Here is a 16686-nt window from a genome sequence, read left to right as displayed (position 1 = left end):
TTCAGAACCCTCATCTTTTAACTTGCAACAGAGATGCAAAACTATGTACATTTTCAGCAAATGGAAGTTTACCATTCCTGATCGTTGCCTCAATCGACGGCTCAATCCAGAAGCATTACTTTATCTAAATTCAAGGTTACTCATGCTAAAGGTCATGATACAGCCTGTTTTTTCCACATAACCTGATTGCTAATTGTTTTCCTTATCACTGACCCCCTCACAGATGTTTAAAAAAAAAAAAAAAAAAAAAAAGCTTGCATGCTTTTAATAAACAATATTTTTTATTCCTAAGAAAAAATACACTGGCTACCCTTTACATTAAACTAAACCAGTATAAAGGTTGCTGTAGAGGCTAAGTACCACATGTTCACTTTCCATAGCTTCATATTTTTGTCCAGAACTGCTTGTCACTATACTTTTAAGTCTTGCATTTTCTTCTTCAGAGTGCTCAAAGCTCTCAAGATTAATTGCTTTCACCTGCAGATAGCTTGTCTCCTAGTAAAAGCAGTTAACAATTGTGGGAAAGGACTAGCAGCTTTGTAGATGCATGAAAAAATCTTTACAAATTTCAGTTTGTACATAATGTATAGAATTCTTGTTTCCCATTGAGATGATTTGCTAATGGGAAAGAGGCCAAAAGGTATTAACTTTGCAGATGCAAGAGATGTACTATTTGCCATGTCATAATTTTCTTATTTTTCAAGCCTATCTATAGCTTAAAGCAAGGACATTTAACTCTTCCCCCCCCCAAAAAAAAAAAATCTTAATTTTACATATAGTATGATAAAGTGCAGTTTTATATCCCACCCCCATCCCAGCAGTCCAAGATGTCATTTTTTTTAACTTGCTTCTGCCTTGCTTTCTTTGTATTCTTCCAGTGTAATGCCTGTATGTCTTAAGCTAAGAAAAAGCAATTGTTTGCTTTATTATCTTTAGCATGTACAGCAGTCACAGATGAGATCGCCATCCACACCTCACATTTAAAATCTACACAGTGTACAAAATTACTTGATAAAACATGCAATTTAAATTGCAAAAATATTGTTTTACTAGGTTATTTAATTCTCTTTAATGTCTTCCTAAACACTAATGACCAAATGAGCTATACACTTTACAATTTACCCACGAGTTTAACAGTCAACAAAATTTCCGTCTTTCTTTGTTGCTGCTTCATGCAAAGCTATGTTCACATGAATGTTGTAGGCCTAGACTGCTTTCGCTTGGCCAGGGAGTTTCATACTTCTAAATGGACAGCTGTGAGTCATTGGTGCCTTTAAAAGAAGGCAGCAGCTGGTCCAAGGGCCATGCTGCCCCCTGGTCTTGATTTCCTCTTGGAACCTTAAAAAAAAAGGGGTGTGTTGTGCCTCCTTCAAAATATATGCTTGTTTTGCCACATTACCCTTCCCCATTCTCCCAACCAGCCATTAACTAGTTCCTGTAAGAAATTCTGCACCTAAGACTACCAAGAAAATAACAAACCCTTAAACGGGATCTCACCTTCATGCAGGTTATTTTCCCTCTCTTCAGCTTGTTTCATCTGACATCAGTATGGTCTCACGAAAACAGCTTTATAGTGACAATGACTTGTACCAGATGTATATCTGAGAAAAATGGGGCCAATTAAATTGTTTGACTAAAATTCGGTCTCTGGCTAGTAATTAAACTTGATATTACATGTAATGCATAAAGAACCTTTTTCAGCCTTCCTGAAGTATAGAGTTGCTCTCTGTAACAGTCCCATCTTTATGCCTGGAGTGTTGTATGAGCTCTTTAAGTCATACTTTTTTCATCCACACAAAACAAAGGTGAAAGACTGCATTCTTTGGATGTGCATGGGCAGCTCTACAAAATCTTGTAGAAATTGATAAACTGGATGTATCCTTTGCAAAAGGGAAAGGAAAACTTTGAACAAGCAGACTACATGTACAACTGCTGCTGCCACTTCCCTTTTCAGGGGAGTTCCCACCACAACATATTAGTGGCAGTTGCTTGGACTTCTCTCCACAACTTTTCCAGACATTTAAATATGAGTTGCAATCAGAGCCAGGGATGTTTTTTCTTAAGCCATCACCCATAGCTTGATTTTTCACTGATCACATTTCTGCCATTCTTAACTGTGTCTAGCTCTGAGAATCTTCCCAAGAGGAGTTAGTGTAACAGCTAACTAAGATTATATAGTACAGCTATGTTCGGTACTCAACATAAATGTAAATGTTTGAGTCGCTTCATTATTGCTGGCTCATTATTGCCTCATTTCACGTACCTTCTCTTTATCCTCTCCTGTCCCCAGTATCAGTCCCTGCTTTTACCCTCCCAGTTGTGGTGTGGGAACATGTGGCAGGTCATACTGTGTAGGTACCCTTTAGGGAGTGCAACTTCAGACCAGGGCCATTAAGACTTGATGGTGCTAGATAACTACCTTTATAGTACAGACCTCTTCACGTCTGAGCAAAGGGTGACTGTGGACTTGATATTTGGGATGGTGTCTGGCTTCTGCAATGCAGGAATTCTTGAGTGCTATTACTAAATCAGTGAAGCTAATTGACCAGCTACATTTATGGTAAGTACCTAACACGACCGTACTGTTCTGTCGCAGCATTCCCTCTGCCTAGTTATGTAGCAACTTGACAAGTGTGTGGGCCCAATTAACTTTGAATCCTTTCTGCCCCCCTCCCCCCTGGAAATTCTTTATTCTGTAGTCCAAGTACAGGCAATGATTATCATGTCAAGAAGAACTGCCAAGCAGAGTAACATGATCACACCTGAGAGAGAGAGAGATGGTGGCCTGAAAAGCTCTTTTGTGCCATGCAGTCCTAATGCCTGTGAAGTACTCCTGCCTGTTACTAAAGATGGAGATGTATCTTACAAGCCCTTCATGTTGTGCATAACTTTCATTGCCTTAGACCCGAAGTTAAACCAAATGGTCTAAGTGATATGAAAATGTAAGCACATTTCTTGGTGTTTTGGAGAAATGGAATGCACTTTTAATGATTTTTTTTTAAGAAATGTGAGAATTTGAAAAGTTTAGATTAATTTAATGGAGTGCCATTTACGTTATGGCGTATGGGGCTGTAATTTCCTTGAGTGCTGTAAGGGCAATGTGGAAAGAAATTTTTGCAAATCGGTCCACTTTTTTGTGTCTTAAGGAAAAGTTTCTGTGGCTTTTATGTACGTATGCATACAACCCATTCCTGCACTCGCTAACTTTGCATTTAAAACTTAATTTGATGTCTTGCACTGCTGTCTTCATGTTAGTCTTGCTGTTAGTGTTTATGAACGTAAATCTGAGCAATGTTCAACTGTTTTACAAGAGCTGTTCATTCTCAGTAGTTTATTGCCTGTATGTTAACTAGAATAGACAGCGTGAAACGAGATTGGTCTTCAATGTTTGCCAAGTGAAGGAGACCACATTTGAGGCCCTGATTATTATTATTCCTTCACTTTGTTATTCAGAGGAAATAATTGTGACTGAGGACTCTGTCCCCAGCTTGGAAGCGATCTTGAAGCATACTTTCTTTAAAACAAAGGAGGAAGTACTGGAAGAGTTTAATGCAATACCTAATAAAAAAGGTACACGGATTATTATATGGAATTTGAGAAGGTAAGGCTTAGTGTATTCTGACAATTTTTGAAAGAGTATGGCGAAATACTTTATTTGAAAAGTTAGTGATGTAGCATTGAAACTGTTGGACTCCTGTTTTGCACATTTCATTGTCTGAATATCTGGATCATGCTTGCTATCGTCAGTTGTGTCCCATTTCATGCATGGTTTAAACGAGTGTCTGCTGTTTTAAACTATGTACAGAACTCTCCTCTTTCTAGAATGTATAGATTCTGTTTATCATTGACCAGAGGAAAGATTAGAGGAAATTTTGAATTTGTCTGGTAATGATGCCCAGCTAGGTAAGTAACTGCAAGGTGAAAGAGTAAATATTCCAGTGTGCAGCAGCAAAGTACAGTGCTTAACATTTTAAGAGAATTTTTTTCTTCCCACAGCTGACCATCAGTTACCACAAGCTTCTTTTCTCATTCACTGGGTCTGCTGACCTGCCTTGGCCTTACCATGGCATAACCAGACCCATGTCCAAGACAGATAAAGACATTAAGGATGCTGGTGCAGCATCATATTGCTGCAGGGGGGAGTTCCCTAACTCGTGGCACCTTATGCAGTCCCCACATTTGCTTCCCTCAAGAGGTGTATAGAAGCTTCCATGCATGAGCAACCTCTCAAGTAACGGGCATACTGCTTTTGCAACACGGTGCTTACCAGGCTAGTACTGTGCTTATTACATTAAGCCTAGTCTGTCTGCCCCCCCCCCTTACAGGATGGTCAAGCTGACAGCGGCTTACTCAGTCCTCCCCCTGCAGCCCCTCCAGTGCCCATGTTGCTAATCAAACACAGGTAGTCTAAGTACTTCTCAGCATTAAGAGAATTTTTTGTCCTGCCTCCATCATAGCTGAAATATCTCCCACATGCGTGTGGGTAATGGATTGGCATCCCTTCCAAAAATGATTCCTTGTACCATTTGCTTGCCAAGATTGCATGCAGCAGGTTGAAATAAATGAGCAACTTGTCTCCTATACATGACAGCACCATCTTTTTTCTTTCAGCTGTTCCCATTAGGGGTCGCCACAGCGGATCATCTGTTTCCATTTCTTCCTGCCCTCTACATCTTTCTCTGTTGCACCAACCACCTGCATGTCTTCTGGACAGGTTGACAGATGAGATCAGTCCCCGTGGACTATGATGTTTGCAGATGACATTGTGATATGTAGTAAGAATAGGGAACAGGTTGAGAAGACCCTGGAGAGGTGGAGATATGCTCTACAGAGGAGAGGAATGAAGGTCAGCTGGAATAAGACAGAATATATGTATGTGAATGAAAAGGAGGATAGAGGAATGGTGAGTATGCAGGGAGTAGAGCTGGCGAAGGTGGATGAGTTTAAGTACTTGGGATCAACAGTTCAGACTAATGGCGACTGTGGAAGAGAGGTGAAGAAGAGAGTACAGGCAGGGTGGAGAAGTGTCAGCAGTGATTTGTGATGAGTGCCAGTATGAGTGAAAGGGAAGGTATACAAAAAGGTAGTGAGACCAACTTTGTTATATGGTTGGAGACGGTGGCACTTGACAAAAAGGCAAGAGTTCAGAGCTGGAGGTGGCAGAGTTAAAGATGTTATTTCTACTGGGTCTGACGAGGGTGGACAGGATTAGGAATAAGTATATTAGAGGGTCAGTCCAGGTTGGACAGTTTGGAGACAAAGCCAGAGAGGCGAGATTACGTTGGTTTGGACGTGCTGAGGAGGTATGCTCTGTATATTGGGAAAAGGATGCTAAGGATGAAGCTGCCAGGTAAGAGGAAATGAGGAAGGCCTAAGTTAAGATTTACTAGGGATGCACAAGCCAGTGCATTTCTTTTTGCTGGTCCCAAGCCTGGATAAAAGGGGAGGGTTGCATCAGGAAGGGCATCCAGCATAAAAGCTTGCCAGATTTATGCGGATGACCAACTTTCTTTTAATGAACTTTTTTTTGTATAGATTTGCCTTTTTTTTTTTTTTTTTTTTTTGAGAAGCAGGATCGAGTTGTCAGCACTACACTTAAAATTTCGGGTGTCCATGCTTCTCACACAGTCATTTGCAGAATCCTTGTAGGAACTCTCAAAAATAAAAGTAGAATGTTCAAAAATCATAGTTTAAGATTTGTCGTTAAGTTGTGGAGAGGGAATTTGATTTCAGGACTAGGGAAAGCTGATGAGTGGTGATATTAAGAGTACCCCGTCCCTGCTCTTATCCCCGGGTGTGGCTTAAATGGGCCTGCCTGTTGGTATCAAAGTCTGGCTTAGTGATGCTCAGCTTGTCATGCTATTCTAGTGTACCTGTTTGCATCATTTTTGCAGTGGGATTCTAACTTGTAATGGGCTTGTTCTTTCTTCACACCCCCAAATTCTAAATGTACTACCTCACAGAAAAGGGTGTTAAAATTTTCTATCTTGCTCACTGTTGATGCAAGCTCAGATCAGGGCTGTGGGAGTGGAATCTAGCATTACAGGGGCAGGTACAGGAGTGTGCCGGTATCTCTCCCCTTGTATAAAAGATGGATGTGACAAAATTTTAATTATAGTACAGTTCAAACAGCAGTATATTGTTTGGTTTAATTGCAGTTGGTAAGATATGGTAGACAGTTGTACTGTTCAGAGTTAATTTGTGAATTATAACAGTTGTATTGTTGGTTCATGTTACATATTCACAGCCTTGGTAAAAACTAGTAACCAGTGTAGACTGCATTGCTAGGTTGTTGTTTAAGCTAGCCTTGCATTAATGATGTAGAAAAGATCACCATAAAAATGTTACTGTGCTCATGATAACTTTGTTAAATCCGCTGTTGAGACTTGTATCGGTTTCCTTCTGATGTCTTTTTTTTCCCTTAACTGCAGAGTCTTGGATCCAACGTTGGCTGCATCCTTGGTCACTCTGATAAACCTTAGGCTCTGTAGCTCAAGCTGCTCCCCTTACCCATAGTCCTTCTCCTCCTCCTTAGTTACCTCAGATCTCATTTGTCTCTTCAGTGTTGAGACATGTTAACTGCTAGCTCAAGCATGGTAGATAAGTGATATGTTTTTAATCATTTTCTATTCAACTGGGTATCTTCCTTTCCTTTTTCCAACCCTATAAAAGACCGTGGATGTATTTTCTTGTTTTATATAGGCTCTCTCAATATGGTATTTTGGGGCCTTTATCACTTATGAACTCTCTTGCTACCTGCGTGGTACTTGTTATTCTCCTCTTAAAAAATCCTCAGGGGCAGCAGCTGACAAAATCAAAGACTCAAAGTAATCCTCTGCTCTCCTACAACTATTTTGGGCTCTACTCCGCCCGAGAAAGTTTCAGAATTGTCTGATCCAACAACTTCCATGGCTGTGGCTGTGCTATACCATCATATGTGCCTCAGTCCAAGTCACTTCAGACTCTTACGTTTTGCTCTAGCCTTGAATAACTTCAAGGCTACACACACTTCCTTCTTATAGGGCACATTTTGAAGAGTACCCCATCCACCTTTTACATTCTTTCCTCAGGTCATCTAGGTGTTTAACAGAAGTGGATTTGAATAAACTGATAAAATTTCACAGAACCCAGATACAGTTTGGTATCATCCCAGCAGTGTTTATCGGACCCATGGTCCTCTCTACTATACAGCCCCAACCTTTGAATCCTACTCCTATCCATCCTGTTGTTTCCGAGATTTCGGACCTGAGCCATCAGCCAACGCAGTATGTCTATTAGATCTGAAGGCTTGGCCTTCTTTAACTCAGACACAATATCTGACCCAGATGGGTCTGATCTTGTCTGTTAGTTTATCGTAGACCTTACTTGCCTTCAGGCATGGAAGGATCAAGATGTCACAGAGGCCATCCCCAAACATCCTGACAAATATCTTAAACCAAAGCATACGGCTCACTGGAACAAGAATCCCCCAGTAGATGTTATGGTAGCTGCTGCAGCCACCAAGAAAAAATTTGTGGAACAGCTGTACTGTTAATTCCCCCTAACAGGGAAACCTAGAGCACTGGACAGATTTGGGAAGTGTGTCTATGCATCAGCAACCTTTGCTCTCAGGTCTTGGAATTATCTGGCACTCATGACAAGATTTCAGAGGGAATTGAGCCAACTCTCCAATACCATCTCAGGGGTCCATGTCTGCAGAAGACAAGAAGATGGTTTCTTTGCAACTGGCCACCCTCCAGTCTCTTTCCACTGCTCAGTGATGATTACATATGGATCAGAGGGAGCTACTAGATTGGTGAGTTCAGAGCCCTTCAAGTCTTAATTCATCAATGCCCCCTTTGATGGATTCACCTTGTTTGGCATTAAGGTGAAGGAGACTAAGTGAACAAGATTCGAAGACTTTGCCATGGGAATACATTTTTCTACTCCTCAAAGGACATTTTGTCAAACGAAGCAGTGGCAGGAAAATGTGGTTTAGAAAGAGACCAGGTTCTTAGGACTCCTACAAAGAGAGGGCCCCTCATGGCAGAAGAGGAAAGGAGGAACTGTAATGAGACTCAACCCTTGCCGTAGAGGTGGCCTGCAACACCAGGGCTTCAGAACTCCTTTTTTCTGAGAAGCACTTCCAAAGTCCCTGAAGGGTTACCTGACTACTGCACTCTGAAGTCAGTAGGAGGACACTTATTCCTGCACCTGCAAGCTTGGATAGCCATTACCAAAGATTCTTGGGTGCAGAATATAATTAGAAGTTATTACATGCAATTTCCTTCTCCCTCCATTACACAAAAAAAAATCCTGATTGTTCCACCCAGTCAGAGGAAAGCAGCAGCTGTAGAAATACAAAAACTGCTGGAAAAGTCTCCTCTAGCTGGTTCCACCAAACCAACAAGGATCCCAAACCTACTAGAGATTGTTTTAGTGCCAAAGAAGGCTGGGGGGGGGGGGGCTAAGGCTAATTCTGGATCTCTGCAGTCTAAGTTAAACACTTTAAGTTCAAGATGGTCACAGTTCAGTTCATCCTATCATCTTTACCAAAAGATGTCCTGCATAGACATCCAGGATGCATTCTGTCATCTCAAAATACACAGGTGCTCTGGGAGGTACCCATGCTTCTGGCTGAGAGCCAGTCACTACCAGTTCAGATCATAGCCCTTTTATTTCATCATTGCAACCATGGTGTTTACCAAGTGCATGGCGGTTGTAGTGGCTCTCCTGAGAATGCATATATTCTGGGAGTTTCCTTATCTAGACAACTGGCTCCTATCTACTTTTACAAAGTCTATACTGATGCAGGCCAGGGACTACTTGCTCCACCTCTGTCTTGAGGTAAACAGTACAATAAACTGCAAGTCAAACCTCTGCTCTTGGCAAACTCTGGAGTTCATTGGCAACCCATCTACATATCCTAACACAAGTATCAAATCTTCCACAGACGAGTTTTACCCTTTAAGAAAGCCAGCATTGCTCATCCTTTTTATTTTACCTCCAACCAAATTAATTGTGCAACTACTGGAGTTGAAGGCAGTTTGAATAGTATTGGTACCCTTGGCTCAGTTTCACAGGTGGGTCCTACAGTGGATTGCAGTGGTACAGTGGGTCAGTAAGACACCATCCACTGACTATACCCATTTACGTCACAAAAGTTTGCAGGCATCCCATAGCATGGTGGGTTCATGCAGAAGTCTTTTGGAGCCGCCCTTTCAGTCTGCCTTCTCCCAAGGCCACAGTGACTATGGATGCCTCCCAGCTATTGAGAGGCATTAATTAGGAAGGAAAATACAATGCATGTGGTCCCAGACAGAAGCCAGTCTTGACGTCAGTATTCTAGAAATGATGAGAGTCCTATTGGCTTTGCAGGCTTTTCAAGATACTCTCCCTCTAGGATGATTGCCTTTCAGACTGTCAACATGTCACTGGTCTGCTACATCAACGTGTATGGGGACTGGATCTGATGCTATCCTATATGTGGAGAGGCAATGAGAGTTTGGCAATGGCCACTTTGTCATGGCTGAGCAAATTAAGGAAAAAAAAACAATATGCTAGCCGACAAACTGAGTAGGTCAGTCTTACTACCTTATGAGTGGTAGATAAATCAGTGGCAGAAATGATATTTCGCCAGTGGGATTAGCTGCTTTACCCTCTTTGCTTCTCCTCTCACTGATAGGTGCAGCAGGTACTTTGCCCTGTTTCCCCTGGAGGGGGGAGTCAGATGCTCTCCAGTTCACGATTGGCCCTACATTCTGCTATACAACGTCCCTCCTACTCCTGTCATTCCCAAGTTTATTCGGAAAGCATTACAGTGGAAGAAAAAGGTTATTCCTTATTGCCCCATTCTTGCTTCGCCAAGTGTGGTTTCCCTTCCTTTGGTCTCACCTAGTTTAGCCTCCCTGTGCAGTGAATCCTATTTGGGACCTTCTGTTTCACCTGTCCAGTTTGCCTCACCTGGACATGCAAACTCTTAAGCTGACTGCATGGTTTCTCCACTTCAGTAATGGCTAGAACTTCCATGCTTTCTTTTCCCCATTCGTTACATTCTTATGTCATTCCAAAAAGTCTCTACCAAGAAGATTTATAAGAACAAATGGGAAAGATTTTCTATCTAGGCCCACCGGAGACACTCAGACCCCTTTCCAGTACCGATTCTAGCTATTCTTGATTTCAAGGCTTCTGTATTTGGGCAATGGGCCTAGGTATTGAACAGTTTAAATTGCAAATGACTGCAATCTCAATTTTTCGCCTAGATGGCAAGTATTCTTCTCTAGCTTCTTTGACTGTGCAAGGCTTTTCTTAAGGGTATTTAGCTCCTTCAGCCTCTTGTTAAGGACTCCATTCCTCCTTGAGACCTTGTGCCATATCCTTCAAGCCTTGACGCAGCCCCCTTTGAACCTTCAGCCAGGGCAGACTTGAAATATTCATCCTGGAAATTACTTCTGATCACCATTACATCAGTGAAATTGGTATCAATGATGCAAGCACTTTCTTCCTAGCAACCTTAACTAATTTTTCATAGGGACAAAGTATCCTTTCAGGCTAACACTTTCTAAGGTAGTGTCAGAAGAAAACCTTAACTAGCCAATTAAATTGCCAATGTTTTTCCCAAGCTTCTCTAATAAGGGAGAATATATTTATTAGATGGCCATAAATGGCTCGTATTGTACATTCAAAGAAATAACTACCAAAGAAAGCCAGGACAACTGTTTGTCTCCTTTTCCAAGGCTAAACAATCTTGCCCCCACTAGAAAAATTGGACCAGAATCTAAGCACCTACCCTGACTAACAAGACACTAAATTCCTAATCGGAGCCTGAGCATGGTTAACTTATCACGCCACCAAAGAGAGGGCAAACCTAATCACATATCAACTCCAAAACCTAGCTAAGTAAAATCTGTCAAAACTAATTCCACACAGGCCAACGCCACTACCAAAACAACCCCCACAAATTCTGCAAAGACATATAAACAATCTCCTCAACAATGGCCATACACCAATCCCTCCACCTGTCACATTAAATGTAACTGACCCTATTGCCACACAGTTCAACTCACACTTTAGTCCACTCACCTCACTGCTGGGTAACCAGCATAACCAACCACCGTCTATCCTCGCATCCACCTCAGACTTCCAAAACCCACTCAAATTTACACAGATTCAAACTACATAACACTCCTTTCCAAGCTTAAACCATGCTGTCTAGCAGCAGACCAACTACTCAATGAATTTCTTAGAATTGCTTCCCCCACAACTGCCTACCCCATATCTGTCCTGATCAACCGCTCCATTGCAGAGCAATATGTCCCCGTCTCTGGAAAATATCATATATCATCCCCCTCCACAAAGGCGGATCCTCTAAAGAACTAACCAACTATTGTCCCATAGCAATCCTCTCACCTCTGGCAAATGTTTTAGAAAAATGCATGCACAATCGGCTCATAAACCAACTCTTCAATCTCAGCCTCCTATCTGCAACACAACATGGTTTCAGACCAAAACATAGCACTGGCACTGCCTTTCTGTCTTTCGCCAACACCATCCAACATCTCTTAAATGAAGACAGTGTGTCATCCATTTTCCTTGATATGTCAAAAGCCTTTAACACGGTATCCCACCAAATCCTCCTCATCACATGGCCTTAGTTCATCAGCTCTATCCTAGTTCCATAGCTATCTTACTAACCAACAAGCTACCAAATGGGAAAATAGCCTTTCCTCCTTACTCCCCATCTCTGTTGGAGTCCCACAAGGATCCATACTAGGCCCTCTCCTCTTTACAATTTTTACAAATAACCTCAGCTCTGCAACACTAGCCTCCATTGTCCACTACTCTGACGATTCCACACTTATATGCTCAGCCCCCACCCCCCAGGAATTCCAAATAAAGATGCAGACTTCTTTTCCAAGATATAGACTAGTACCCACCAACTTATTTTAAACCAAAACAAAACTAAGATAAGTTTTCAGAAGTAAACTTAAATCAACAGCTCCCACTAGCAATACTCTCCTCAAATGGAACCAAAATAGATCACACAAACCATACCAAACTACTAGGCATAATAGATGACAACATAAGATTTGAGACACATTTGCCTCAATATCAGTCCACTCCAAACTAGGCACCCTGTATAGAGCCAAGAAATACCTTACAGAAAGTGCCAGACTAGCCACTGCATGCTCACATCTACTTTTGACCATCCTTTATGGATCCCAAATATTTACTAATTTGCAAAAAAATTGACCTAAATAACCTAGAATCATGCTACAACAAAATTGCTAAGTTTGCCACAGGACACCCATATAGAACCCACCACTGCACCGTTCTTTCCCAAGTCAACTGGCTAGAACTCCCTAACCTGCTATCACTCAACCAGCTGTCCATAGACCACAAAAGTATTCACCGACCCAATGACTGCCCTGCACTTTCTAAACTAATCCAACTCTGTGAAAATCTCAGAACCCTTTGATCTTCAAACTTATGCTAAAGGTTACTCAGATCGACAACTCCCATGGCATCTCCGTCTACTCTTTCAAAATTGCCAAGCTCTGGAACACACTTCCTCAAACCATAGCAAAAAACCATAACCATCATGAATTCAAACAACTCCTGAAAGAACATGTAGCAAACCTTTGGCTTTGCACCTGTCACACACCTGGCTAAGCCTACCCACTCCCAACTATATCTCCTAACTTTACTTCCTTATCTCTTGCTCTAACCCCCTGGCTGCTGTTCTTACCACTTAACTAAATTCTTTCAGTTTTCTGTCACCTTCTAGTTTTTGAACGGAGGTCCTAGACAGTCTTACTGATCTTACAGTCTGTAAGCACATCTACCACTGTTTCACATTATGTATATATTATCTCCTAATGTACTGTATATCCATGCATTCTGTTAACCTCCTGCTGAATTTCTTTCATAGTAATCAATATCGCAAGTTTCATTACACTGCGACTATGCCTCTAGCTATGCCCAGAGTCATAGTATTTTACAAATATTAGTTCACTAGCAGTATCTTCTTGCAATTTTTATTAATATATTAATTGTGTTTAGATTTACAGACTAATAATATAAAACTGTATAACTGGAGTTTTTCTCCCCGGGTCTCCGCTGAATGGGCTTCTGGCCCAATCGGACATAAACCGGTAAACAAATCTAATAAATAAATAAATTGGGCAAAGCAGTATCAAAAGTAACCTTAGCCAGATGGCTCACTGATTGCTCTGTTTTCATATAAAAGAGTAAAGATTTATTACCCAAACATCCTAAAGCACAGTCCACTGGACTCTATAGCTGAATCATCTGCCGTTTGGTCCAAAGCTTTTCTAGATGACATTTGTGCAGCTGTTACATAGTCCAGTGCTGATACTTTCGTAGCTAATTTATAAGTTGGAAATCCTATCTAGGAATAGGACAGCTTTTGGCTCCACTCTACTCTGGTGGTTCTCGAGTAAGGATATTCCGATGACTACTCTAGCTGGAGAGACTGTCCCATCCACTGAGGAACGGATGAAAGACATCCGATATTAGTTATCTACTCCCAATAATTGTGCATCTGTGTTGTCTGTTTTCATCCTTCCTCAACTTCCCACCCTCCATTTCTGTTTTATTTTGACTGCCTCCTAGTATGACCTGTGGGATATTCCTTAATGGTCTTGCTGTGTGGGTTCCAGGGTTCTTTATCTGCTTCTTTTTCACCCTTTAATAATACCTGTGCTTTTGCCTCTAAGACTGCTAGTGTCTGATATTCCTGTGTGTGATTAATTGGGGGGCAGATAAAATCGATCTGAGGTAACTAAGGAGAAGAGAGAAATTATGGGTAAGGGGAGAAGCTTGAGTTAGAGCCTAAAGTCCATCAGAGTGGCCAAGGATGGATCCAACATCTGATCAGAGACTCATCAGTTGAGGTACGAAAACAGGCAACAGATGCAGAATTATGGTGAGTACAGAACTGTTAATTTAATTTTCATAGCATCTATTGTACATTTGTGTGAATGCACAGTTGTGCATAAACAGATGGCTTTAGCTTACATGGAATGTGGTGAGATACAAAAGTGACAGCAAGGTAATAACACTGCAGAAGATGAACTTGGCTTGTTTCCATAAAACCTAACTTAACAATTAAAGCCTTCCTTCCCAGAGTGATGGACAGACTGACCAACCAGCTAGCTGTATTCCAGTGTACTTTGTTTTAATCCCCTTCACTTCTTTGCCTTAGATACATGGATGTGAATGTGAGTGACTTTGTTTTGACATTTTGGCCTATTTGACATAAGAAGCCATTGTTTGTGCCGCACTGCAGCTGAGCCAGTGATGGAGCAGGAGGTCGAACTGTCATTATAGCATCCACTGCTGCAGTACTTGTATATCACAACACTTCTCATAAGTCGGTGCTTAAAGCCCTATCCAGCTGTCCCTGACTTTGACTCAAATTTAGCTCTGCCCCTCTTAATTCCCTCCTAAAACTGGTGACTTTTGGAGTAAAGGTGGTAAATTGCACTTAAATAATGACAATGATGGACTTTTTACATCCGAAAATGTATATTTAGTTCACATTCATTTACTCTGTCAATGCCTCCCATTAATAGTACTGATTATTTCTGGATTTCATCCCGATTCTGTTGACATTGGTCTCTGGTTGAGTGTTAAGCGGTGTGGTGATTTTGAGGGACAGACCCTTGACAAATCACCCTTTTGGTGATCTGTGTTTCATCAGCATTTTTAAGAAACTAGACATGACTATATAAGCTGCTTGCACTCGTACGTTGTGCAGAAATCTTTTTACACAATTTTCGTAAAAGCAGTTAACATTTCTGCTGCTCTTATGGATTTTAATACATTACTTCTGTGAAATCCCATTACATGACATGCCTCAGTCAGCAATGTTGAAGTGTTAAATTAACCTAACACCTACTGCGCTGCCAAGTGCATTACAGATAATACTCCCAGTAATGGAGGCACAGTTTCACTTTTCTCGGCATTGCTGGATAGATTTGCAATGCACATTTAATTTGTCAAACTGGCTAGCAAGTCCTGTAAAATAAATCCAAACTGAAGGTGATTAAAAACAGCAGTACCCACTCTCTAATGCAAGCTTAAGTGACATGTTACATATCCCAGGAGAGCAGCTAGGTTTGACTTCAATGAGTCTGTCCATATTTTTTTATGTCAGCAGCAGCTTACAAAGTGTGTACACTTTTTGATTTGCAGGCAGAGGCACCTGTAAGGTTTATAATGAGTAGTTTTGGCAACATAATGTAATTCATCAGCAGGCGGCCTGCACATTTCTCTGTACTGACTGCTGTAGCATGGAGGTAAAATGCCCTTAACTTGTCTTTTTGCAGTTTCATGAACTCGCTCACTTCCATTTGAGATTGGGAAAGCATAAGAGGACTTTCTTGGTTTGTTAGAGTAACTGGTGTGGCAGTCGTATCCCCTAGAGGAGCAAGTGGAGAATTTAGTGTAGCCTGTTATCCAGCATATTTTCGTAGGAAAATTGTGCGTAGAGGAAACTATTGTAGATAGAAGGAAAACATGTTCACTACACACAGTCTTTGATCAGAGGTCAGGATTTAACCCATGGAACATAGATCTGAAAGATGAAACCCCAATACGCTACAGGACTGTTGCAGTGAATCCTAGAAGAGTTGCATATCTAGTGTCTTTTTTGCACTATGCAGTGAAATAGCCATAGAACTGAGGATCATTGTGGATTATAGCAGTAGAGTGGAGGATAGTTATACTGTACAGTGAAACAGCAGTAGAGCAGAGGATAATTGTGCACAATATGATAGTAGTTGAACCAAGGATAAGTTGCGGTCAAGCCACTTCACCCTAGTGAAGATCTGCTGTATCTACACTTAAGGGGCAGGAGCAAACCAAGTTTGATTTGCTCAAGATTTAAAGAAATGCAAAAGGACTTTAGCACAAGTTAATATAGCAAATGGTTTGAGCCACAGCAGAATAGCTTTAAAGTCAACTGCCAGAACCTCATTTCTGTAATAATCGAGGCATCTGGGAATTACCCTTTGGAGACCACTATGCCACTTGGTATTTCATGTCCTCCTGGACTGAAGAGATGATCCATTTTGAATGAAGACAGTTGTCCCTCCAACTTGAAGGGCTGTTAAGTAGTTATGAAAGAGAACAGTATTTGTGCTGTCATTGTTTCAGATAAGTCTCTATTAAAGGAGACTTCAGCCCCCCCCCGCACACACACACACAGTGGCAGATCTCCACACCTCCAGAACTTAGAGTAGCAAGCCATAGAGGCCTCTGCACTCCAGAAGAGAGAATTAGACCTGTTGGAATTGAACCTTCCTAAATTCACTGTTTGTACCTCTTGATGTTAATTATGTGACTGAGCAGTAGTATTAATTACATTTGGGACTTCACCACTTGGTGTCCTGTCTGTCTAGCCAGTCTTCAAGAGCACATGATCCTTCCCACTACTGCAGCATATGGCTCCCCTGGAGCGCATCCAGTGTGTTAGTACAAAATGGTTATCCCTGTGAGTGTACAAGATCAGGGACTCCTGTCTTGCTTTTTTTTTTTTTTTTTTTTTGGAATGACTTCCTGTTATGTCTGTGTACCAGATGCAGATCATAAAGGACTGTACTAGACTATATTCAGAAGAACAGCGTTAGCAGGGTGTAAAAAAAAGTAATGTTCCTTTTAGTTGTTTCAGACTGATGTCCT

The 16686-nt window shown here is 41.4% G+C and overlaps 1 protein-coding gene across 1 annotated transcript in view; it reads left to right on the top strand.

Moving 5' to 3' along the window:
- The window catches only part of LOC122789742 (MORC family CW-type zinc finger protein 4-like), an 844690-nt gene that overhangs the window by 699087 nt on the left and 128917 nt on the right, over positions 1–16686 (top strand). Inside the window, exon 5 of the mRNA XM_044057178.1 lies at positions 3454–3601. Within this exon, the coding sequence (XP_043913113.1) occupies positions 3454–3601 (148 nt within the window). The remainder of the gene's footprint in view (positions 1–3453; positions 3602–16686) is intronic.

The sequence above is a fragment of the Protopterus annectens genome, chromosome 15.part0 (genome assembly GCF_019279795.1).
Source record: "Protopterus annectens isolate FY-2018-M chromosome 15.part0, PAN1.0, whole genome shotgun sequence".
In the NCBI taxonomy this organism is placed as follows: Eukaryota; Metazoa; Chordata; order Ceratodontiformes; family Protopteridae; genus Protopterus; species Protopterus annectens.
This window is presented reverse-complemented; position numbering and strand designations above follow the sequence as displayed.